We start from the raw sequence: 10,642 nt of genomic DNA, 5'->3' as shown, positions 1-10,642 counted from the left end.
TGCATGTGACTGACTGATACCTCACGATGATTCTTCTCTCAAAGCTAGGACCTTGAAACCAAGATGCTCCTTTTAGTTCCCAGAGCAATGTTCTGGGTGTACTGACAATTGGTCTGAGGAAGAGGTCACAGTCACCTGCACGAACCAAGATAGAGTGAGAGGAGATGCTGTGTACAATTCGAGGCTATCTCTTCAGACAATAAAACTTTCCCTCATAATGGGCTGCGTCTCAATCACCACATCTACGGTGGAAGGTGGCTGAGCTACAACAGTGTTAGTCAGACCCTGAGACATCCCGAAAATCGGTCTTCTCACAAAAATATAAATAGTGTAAGACCCCTGTGTGGAAAGGCAAGACTCTCACGAAACACGTACATGTCAGTTTCTTAATGAAACAACAAGGAGGAAGCAGAAACATCTGTTTTACTGGCCTGCTGCATCGGACGGGTAAAGTAGGCCTAACATGACATGACAACAACAAACACTGAACTTTCATATACATGCATAACTGACCAAATTATGAAAGATAAGCATTGTCATTTTAACTCTGTAAAGTGAGTGTGGAATAGGTGAACAAAAATAACAAACCACAATTATGACAAACCACCTGGTGCTGACAACTTGGATGGAAAGTTACTGAGGATGGTAGCGGACTATATTGTCACTCCTATTTGCCATTTCTTCAATCTCAGCCTGCAGAAAAGAGCCCTCAGACCTGTAGGGAAGCAGAAGCTATTACTCTACGAAAGAATAGCGAAGCACCCTGTACTTGTACAAACAGCTGACCAATCAACATGCTACAGACGCTTAGTAAACTTTTGGATTAAATTGTGTTTAAACAAATTAACACCTGACTTTCAGCATGCTTATAGGGAAGGGCACTCAACATGTACGGCACTGAAACAAATGAATGATGATTGGCTGAAATAAATGGATAATAAGAAGATTGTGGGAGCTGTTTTGGTTGACCAGTGCAGCTTATTACATTATCAATCAGTCTGGTGTTATAAAAAACATATGTGTTATGTCTTTGCATTATCTGCCATATCGTGGATTGAGAGTTACCTATCTAATAGAACACAGGCTGTTCTTTAATGGATGCCTCTCTAACATAAACCAGGTAGAACTAAACCTCATCTAAAACCCTCAACCTCATCTAAAACCCTGAACCTCATCTAAAACCCTAAACATCATCTAAAACCCTGAACCTCATCTAAAACCCTAAACCTCATCTAAAACCCTGAACCTGATCTAAAACCCTGAACCTCATCTAAAACCCTAAACCTCATCTAAAACCCTGAACCTGATCTAAAATCCTAAACCTCATCTAAAACCCTAAACCTCATCTAAAACCCTAAACCTCATCTAAAACCCTAAACCTCATCTAAATCCCTAAAACTCATCTAAAACACTAAACCTCATCTAAATCTTGTCATGAATATTGTGGCAATTGAGCAAGTTGAGGAGTCTAAACTGCTTGGTGTAACCATAGATTGAAATCTGAAATGGTCAAAACATATTGATGCAACAGTAGCTAGATGGGGAGAGGTCTGACAATGATAAAGGGGTGCTCTGCTTTCTTGATATCACATCAACAAAACAAGTCCTACAGGCCCTAGTTTTATCACACCTGGACTACTGCCCAGTGATATGCTCAAGTACCACAAAGAAGGACATAGGTAAATTACAGTTGGCCCAGAACAGAGCAGTATGGCTGGCCCTTAAATGTACACAGAGAGCTAATATCAATAACGTGCTTGTCAATCTCTCCTGGCTCAAAGTAGAGGAGAGATTGACTGCATCACAACTGGTCTTTGTGAGAGGTATTGACATGCTTTGAGGACACACATGCACACACACTCTCTCACACACACACACACTAAGATTGTAGTATTGTACATTTTATATTGTAAATGTGTAATATTAGAGTAATAGCGTAGTTTATTTATTTATTGTATGATGTATTGGTTTATTTATGATGTAGGGTGTTGTTTTGTTGTGATGTAATTGTTTTGTTCCTGTTTGGACCCCAGCAAGAGGAGCTGCTAAATACTCAAACCCTTAGTGTCTGTAGTGTATGTCAATATGTGTGGGTTTTGTGTGAGAGTGTACGTTCAGTGTGCGTGTACAGTATGTACTGTGTATTTACTGTAGAGTCGTGTGGGTGTGAATATAGTCATTGAAGATAGGGTCAATGCATGTAGTCCGAGTCACCAATTAATTTACTATTTAGTAGTCTTATACCTATGAAGCAGTTTTATGACTTGGGGGTAGAAGCTGTCTCAGAGCCTGTTGGTCCAACAGCTGATGCAGGGACTTTAAGGCTTACAGGGTTAGAGTTGACCCAAGTGTTTTTTTCTACAGAAAACCACACAATTGTAAGGAATTCCAGTAGGCATAGCCTAAAACTGATCTTTCTGGTTTATACCCATTTTTAAGTGAACGATGGACAATTTATGGCATTTATGGCAGCTAGGCAAGTTGAGCCTGCTCTGTTGTTGTCCCATTAGGCAGGGAATTTTTAACAGAAAACAACCAAACTGCAAAGAATTCCAGTAGGGGCGTCACAAAATACGTTTTTTTTTAAAGCCTGCTAGACTGGAAGTGTAACTTTTAGTCAGGGCAAGCAGAGCTGAGACACATTTATCCTATTACTTCGGCCGAGATACACTATTTAGGTGTAACTAACCAGCATGACCACACCAGCTTCGCCCTCATGTGGGTGATAACAAACTAGCAAGCATGCTAGGTAGTGCTACACATTGTCAGAAAACTAGATTTTTCAGCTTCTTTCCTGTTGTTTAATTAAGAGACCGACAAGTTGTGGCATTTCTGTGTGTAAACAACAACTTTCCCTTTTTCAGGCAAGTTCCCAAAATCAACAGTTAACCAAGAAAGACTGCAGGCCTGGCCGATGGGAAAGTCCCTTTCAGACCTTATCAATCTCTGTGTAGGGTATGACAGTGATTAATCAGTTGCAAAATGGTTTTATATGGGCCATAATGAGAACAGAGTCTGTCTAATCAGGTCACCTATGAAATGTATTAAAAAAACTAGATAAGGACATTTACTGAAGTAAATGTGGTTTGCTTGTTAGTCTAGAAGTATTTATTGTGAAGTAGTAGTAGTAGTAGTAGTAGTGATGGCGGTAGTAATATCGTTTTTTTATAGGCAATGTGTTCTTTATAGTGAGCTATTTTGGGGTGGTTCATACTTTTAAACAAGATTGCATGGGTTTTCTCTTAATGCAACTCCGTGCAGTCAACGGCGATATCTGTTTCAGCTATAATTCCAGGAGCCGCTTGTGGATTTGACAGCTCTAACACAGTTCCACCTCAGACACCGCCAAAACAACTGCTATGTGGATGTTGGCTGAAGAGGATCTGATTGAATAGAGCCCTAAGTCTCTAAGAGCTTTGCACACCTGGATTGGGCAATATTTGCCCAATATTCTCTTCAGAAATCTTCAAGCTCTGTCAAAGTGTTGGGGATCATGGCTCGACAACAATTTTCAAGGACATTTCAGTCAAAACTAACGTGACCAGTCAGGAACTGTAGATTATTGTATTTCTGAAAGGTGCATTCCTCTCCCAGTGTCTGGTGTAAGCAGACTGAAGCAGGTTTTCCTTTAGGATTTTGCCTGTGCTTAGCTCCATCCTGTATCTTTTTATCCTTGAAAAACTCCCCAGTCTTTGCCAAGGTCAAGGATACACATACCATGATGCAGCCACCCCATGTTTGAAAATAAGGAGGCAGTTACTCAGTGATATGTTGTTGGATTTGTCCCAAACATAATGTATTCCATTTAAACCAAAAAGTCTATTCATTCAAGATGTTTTTTGCAGTATTACTTTAGTGCCTTGTTGCATACAAGATGCATGTTTTGGAATAATTTTATTTTCACTGTCATTTAGGTCATTTTTGTAGAGTCACTACGATGTTGATCCATCCTCAGTTTTCTCCCATCACAGACATTGAAGTCCGTAGCCATTTTAAAATCCCCAAATGGACTCGTGGTGACACCCCTGAGTAGTTTCCTTCCTGTCCTGCAGCTCAGTTCAGAAAGACGACTATCTTTTATGTCTGGGTGGTGTTATACATAATTCACAGCATAATTGTTAACTTTGTTTCCCATCTACCAATCACTGCCCTTCTTTATAAGCCTTTCAAAAAGCTCCCTGGTCTTTGAGGAACAGAGGAAGGGTAGTCACTCAAAAATCATGTAAACCACTATTTCAGTCCATGTCATTTATGTGATTTATTAAGCCAAATGCTTTTTCCTTAACCTAATTTAGGCTTGCCTAAAAGGCGGTTAATATTGTACAACTATTTTTTGTTCATTTGTCTGCATTTTTTGGGGGATCCCAATTTTCTTTAAATCTATTTCAATCCCGCTAACAAAATGTGAAAAAAATCCAAGGGGTGGTGAATACCCACTGTAAACATTACACTCAACAGGTTGATGTTTGTCACGAGTCTTGTCCTTATAACAATTCATTAAGGAAAATTTGCTTTTTTGTCTTAATTTAAGGTTAGCAGTATGGTGAAAGTGAAGTTTAAAATCAGGTTTTATGCCTGTGTCCATCTGCAATGTGGACTCCAGTACAAGATTGATGAGAAACGCTAACCTGCACTGTGAACCAAATCAACCAGGTTTACCATCTACGTTGCAGAGAAATTGAATATTTTTGTCCGTAGTAAGATAAGCAGATAAGCCATTCAATTGAATAAAGCAGTTATAGTGAATTCAACCCAGTGTGGCACTTTTACCACTCCTGTGCTAATAAAATAATAATCAAACTGGCTAAATATGGCAATTGTATAACAACCAGTTTAAGACATCGTCAGTTTCCTAATTTGATTAGCACAGGAACATAGCATTGTGCATAAGAATGAACAGAATACATTTCGATGTTTGGGCTCTTGGAGGGTTGGAACCCCCTCTGCTGCCTATGCATCTCAATACTCTACACTGGGTATGGTAGTAGGTGCCAGGCGCACCGGTTTGTGTCAAGAACTGCAACACTCCTGGGTTTTTAATGCTCAACAGTTTCCCGTGTGCATCAAGAATGGTCCACCTCCCAAAAGACACCCAGCCAACTTGACACAACTGTGGGAAGCATTGGAGTCAACATGGGCCAGCATCCCTGTGGAACGCTTTTGACACCTTGGAGAGTCCAAGCCCACATGAATTGAGGCTGTTCTGAGGGGAGAAAAAGGGGGGTGCAAATCAAATTTAGGCAGGCGTTCCTAATGTTTGGTATACTCAGTATATATATATATATATATATGGTGTCAATTGTTGCAGTTGTGACCGTTTCGGTTTGGACAATTTTGACTTAACATATAGCTGGCTATCTTTCATTTGGACAGATGTACAGTACCAGTCAAAAGTTGACACACCTACTAATTCCAGGGTCTTTATTTATACATTGTAGAATAATAGTGAAGACATCAAAACTATGAAATAGAACATATGGAATCATGTAGAAACCAAAAAAAGCATTAAACAAATATATTTTATATTTGAGATCCTTCAAAGTAGCCACCCTTTGCACACTCTTGGCATTCTCTCAACCAGCTTCATGAGGTAGTCACCTGGAATGTATTTCAATTAACAGGTGTGCCTAAAAAGTTAGTTTGTGGAATTTCTTTCCATCTTAATGTGTTTGAGCCAATCAGGTGTGTTGTGACAAGGTAGGGGTGGTATACAGAAGATATATCTATTTGGTTAAAGACCAAGGCCATATTATTTCAAGAACAGCTCAAATAAGAGAAACAATAGTCCATTACTTTTAGACATGGTCAGTCAATCCAGAACAGTATTTTTATTTCACCAATATAGTCTAAACCAGTTTACTTTTAAAAACTTTCCAAACCTTACATATACAATTGAGTATTTGCATATTACCAATTGGTGCTGAAAAGGAGACGAATATGCATGTATTGGGGCTCCCGAGTGGCGCAGCGGTCTGAAGGCACTGCATCTGTGCTAGAGGCAGCACTACAGACCCTGGTTCGATTCCAGGCTGATTCACAACCGTCAGTGATTGGGTGGCGCACAATTGGCCCAGCATTGTCCGGGTTAGGCAGTCATTGTAATTAAGAATGTGTTCTTAACTGGCTCACCTAGTTAAATACATTACATAGCTTTCAAAAATATTCTGAACGGTTATCCATGTAGTCTACCCACTCGGCACAGATGTCAGTTCAACGTCTAGATATCAAATAAAGGATTTAGGTAAAAGATTTAACTTCTCAAATCCAAAATCAATTTTACTTTGATGCAACATAAGTGTTAAATGAAAACATTGCCCAGTGGGTAGTGAGTCTTAGAAATTGTTCAATATTAAAGTTCAAATTTAAAGTGACGACTTAAGATAAATGTTCTGAAAACTCACAATCTTTTGGTCAGCAAGTATGAGTGTTCTCAGCAATTTCATTAAAATGCATTCAACGTGCAGAAGGGAACCACACCTGCATATCTTTGTCAAGGAAGACTATGTATATAACATTCATTCTACAATATTGTGCCCAGCTGAACATGCCCCAGGCTTTAGGATGGTATCTCAGGAAAAATGTTCTAGTCAGAAACACAACACTGAGATCACACTTGATTTTCAATAACACCTTTGGTTCCAGTTTAAAAACAGATGAATGGCACAAGAAATGAATACTTGGAGCGCTATATTTGAGGAGTAGTTTATTTTTATTGCAGAGTTTAGGGGTCGTCAATATCCAGGAACTACTTCTTGGATGGAGCCATCCCCCTGGACCAGGAACAGGACCCATCACGCCTCTTGAGACAGGCAGAGTACTTGGCCTGGGGTCCGTTTTGGCCATCGGCCAACAACCAGTCTGTCCAAAGGCACTCATCTGGGGCGCTGACGGGACAGGGGAGGGAAGAGCAGCGGATGATCTGTAGATCAGAGCAGGGAGAGAGAAAGATCCAGATCACTGACTGATCATTATCCATATACTTTAGCCAATGTGACAAAGTAAACATTTAACAAAAGTGGTGTAAAGTAACTTGACTATAATTCCTGTCACACACCGTGCAATCGCAGCCGCTTTGGTAGCGTTTAGTCAAGCTCTTCTTTTGTGTGCCATTCAAGTCCTCCCAAAACTGAATAAAGTCACACATGACTAAATGCATTCTGCCATCAGTACTCAGCCTGCCTGAAGACAGAGAAGACAGTGAGTCAACAACCTGTGGGGTAAAAGTTAACCCCAGATGCTGATCTTGGATCCATTTCCTCTTTTCCACCCCCCCCCAACAAAAGGTTAAGATTAGAAATGGGGGAGGGGGAAACAGATCCTAGATCTGTCCCTGGGGGAAACTTTACCCTGAAGCAGGAAGACATACCGATGCAGCCTGGAACACTAGAATTTATCATAAATAAGCAATGCATTAGTTGTAAACATTTATAAGCATTAAATATTTAAATTCATAACATTAGGTATTATAAAGTTTAACTTGAAGAGCCAGGCTGTATCACATCCGGACGTGATTGGGAGTCAGTTGGCCCAGCGTCGTCAGGGTTTGGCCGTCATTGCAAACAAGAATTTGTTTAACTGACTTACCAAGTTAAATAAAGGTTACATTTATTTTTAAAGTATTTATTCTAAAGCACTTGATTTCTTGTACAAGATGAAGTCAATAGTTTAGAACAGGCCATGATGCTGCAAGCACAGGTTGAGCAGTGTAACCGGCGCTAGCAATGAACTTGGGTAACGTAGTGAGAACCGCACCCGTGAAGAGATACTCCTTGTTGATTTCCAGGGTCACACCACATGGCGCTGAAGTGAAGACGGCGTGGATAACCCGGTCAGGACCTTTGAACATCTAGCCAATCACAAGGAGAGAACAAAGGATCTGTCAAACATCTACAAACAGTTTTGAACCTAACCAACTGCAGCTCTCAGCCAGTCGTTCCTAATTCCCTCCCTATACCCCATCCCCTCAGCCTGATGTTAGCAGATAAAAAATATTTATTAAACTAACCTTACTTTTTATCAGGGTGTCATACGGAGACCAAGGTATTTTTTAGATCCCCGAATTACAGAAACACACAAACTGTAAGCAGCACAGTCAAATTATTCTGAGTCGCCCTAGAGGCCACTAAACATCACATTTAGAATATTTTGAAGATCGTGCCGCAAAAATATTTCAGGCAGATTCATTCCAGAGTTAAACATCCCTGATCTGAGACAGGCTGTAACTATAATGTCTAAAGGTCAGTAATAATGTTAGGTACAGTGAGAGTTTTAGTAAAAGGGCTTTATAAATAAAAATCTGGCAATTTATCCACCAATGTGACAAAGAGCCAGCCAACTTCCTGGTAGAGAATACAGTGATGAGTACCAAACCCCCATCACCAGTAATAATGTTAACTTCCTGGTAGAGAATATAGTGATGAGTACCAAACCCCCATCACCAGTAATACAGTGCATAATCATGAACTGCATTTAAAAGCTTTGATGAAATGGCAGCTGCAGTCATAGATGATGTCACCAAAGTCTAGGACTGGTAGGAACATCAACTGAATAATGTGCTTTCCAGCAAGAGGCATGAGCCATTTCTACTGAAGCTCCTTTTCATATGGTGGAAGCTCCACAACTACACCGTTTATGCCAACCCAGATCTGCAAACACTGAAGGGATGGAGCCCAGGGGAAAGGAGAGAACTGGGACCAGCTGTCAGACTGGGGTTCAGGGGGCTTCAATGTTTCAGTGCAGGAAGGAACAACCACTTAATAAAAAGGCTGATCATACCTTGATCTGTTGGATGTCATACTTGGTGTTACCAGACACAGCTTCCACTCCAACCACCTTTGCCCTGATCACTGGAAGAGAGAAACGTGGTTTAACTGACAATCTATTTTCCTTTTAATGGTCAGTTAGACACTGACAATTTTAGGGTGTTATGAGATCTAAGAACGTAGAAAGCGACACAGACCCAAGATATTACAGTCTTAAAAATGTTGGCGCATAAGTTCACTGTTTGGGCTAAACAGACCAGTCCATTTTCCCTCCAGATCCTAGATTTCTAGCTCTGGTCATCTGCTTTTAATTCAACACGCCTGGTTTAACTATGCTGCCCTGTCTAATTCAACACGCCTGGTTTAACTATGCTGCCCTGTCTAATTCAACACGCCTGGTTTAACTATGCTGCCCTGTCTAATTCAACACGCCTGGTTTAACTATGCTGCCCTGTCTAATTCAACACGCCTGGTTTAACTATGCTGCCCTGTCTAATTCAACACGCCTGGTTTAACTATGCTGCCCTGTCTAATTCAACACGCCTGGTTTAACTATGCTGCCCTGTCTAATTCAACACGCCTGGTTTAACTATGCTGCCCTGTCTAATTCAACACGCCTGGTTTAACCCTGCTGCCCTGTCTAATTCAACACGCCTGGTTTAACTATGCTGCCCTGTCTAATTCAACACGCCTGGTTTAACTATGCTGCCCTGTCTAATTCAACACGCCTGGTTTAACTATGCTGCCCTGGCTCCAGTTCAACACGCCCTGGTTTAACTATGCTGCCCTGTCTAATTCAACACGCCTGGTTTAACTATGCTGGCCCTGTCTAATTCAACACGCCTGGTTTAACTATGCTGCCCTCGTCCAATTCAACACGCCTGGTTTAACTATGCTGCCCTGTCTAATTCAACACGCCTGGTTTAACTATGCTGCCCTGTCTAATTCAACACGCCTGGTTTACAATGCTGCCCTGTCTAATTCAACACGCCTGGTTTAACTATGCTGCCCTGTCTAATTCAACACGCCTGGTTTAACTATGCTGCCCTGCCTAATTCAACACGCCTGGTTTAGCTCATGCTGCCCTGTCTACTTCAACACGCATGGTTTAACGACGCCGCCCTGTCTAATTCAACACGCATGGTTTAACTATGCTGCCCTGTCTTTAATTCAACACGCCTGGTTTAACTATGCTGCCCTGTCTTTAATTCAACACGCCTGGTTTAACTATGCTGCCCTGTCTAATTCAACACGCCTGGTTTAACTATGCTGCCCTGTCTAATTCAACACGCCTGGTTTGAGCTATGCTGCCCTGTCTAATTCAACACGCCTGGTTTAACTATGCTGCCCTCGTCCAATTCAACACGCCTGGTTTAGACTAATGCTGCCCTGTCTAATTCAACACTGCCTGGTTTAACTATGCTGCCCTGTCTAATTCAACACGCCTGGTTTAACTATGCTGCCCTGTCTAATTCAACACGCCTGGTTTAACTATGCTGCCCTGTCTAATTCAACACGCCTGGTTTAACTATGCTGCCCTGTCTAATTCAACACGCCTGGTTTAACTATGCTGCCCTGTCTAATTCAACACGCCTGGTTTAACTATGCTGCCCTGTCTAATTCAACACGCCTGGTTTACCTATGCTGCCCTGTCTAATTCAACACGCCTGGTTTACCTATGCTGCCCTGTCTAATTCAACACGCCTGGTTTAACTATGCTGCCCTGTCTAATTCAACACGCCTGGTTTAACTATGCTGCCCTGTCTAATTCAACACGCCTGGTTTAACTATGCTGCCCTGTCTTTAATTCAACACGCATGGTTTAACTATGCTGCCCTGTCTTTAATTCAACACGCCTGGTTTAACTATGCTGCCCTGTC

General features: G+C 41.3%; 1 protein-coding gene across 1 annotated transcript; it reads right to left on the bottom strand.

Annotated features, from left to right (window-relative positions):
* Positions 1–6,686: 6,686 nt before the first annotated feature.
* LOC139571568 (metalloproteinase inhibitor 2-like) lies at positions 6,687–8,904 on the bottom strand. The gene is made up of 4 exons (XM_071394563.1): positions 8,776–8,904; positions 7,753–7,846; positions 7,055–7,179; positions 6,687–6,919 (listed from the first exon to the last, which is right to left on the bottom strand). Exons 2-4 carry the CDS (start codon positions 7,844–7,846, stop codon positions 6,746–6,748), a joined length of 393 nt encoding a protein of 130 aa, XP_071250664.1. The 5' UTR covers positions 8,776–8,904; the 3' UTR covers positions 6,687–6,745.
* Between the last annotated feature and the right edge of the window lie 1,738 nt (positions 8,905–10,642).

The sequence above is a fragment of the Salvelinus alpinus genome, chromosome 1 (genome assembly GCF_045679555.1).
Source record: "Salvelinus alpinus chromosome 1, SLU_Salpinus.1, whole genome shotgun sequence".
Taxonomy (NCBI): domain Eukaryota; kingdom Metazoa; phylum Chordata; class Actinopteri; order Salmoniformes; family Salmonidae; genus Salvelinus; species Salvelinus alpinus.
Note: the sequence above shows the minus strand (reverse complement) of the source record. Positions and strands in the feature narration are given on the sequence as shown.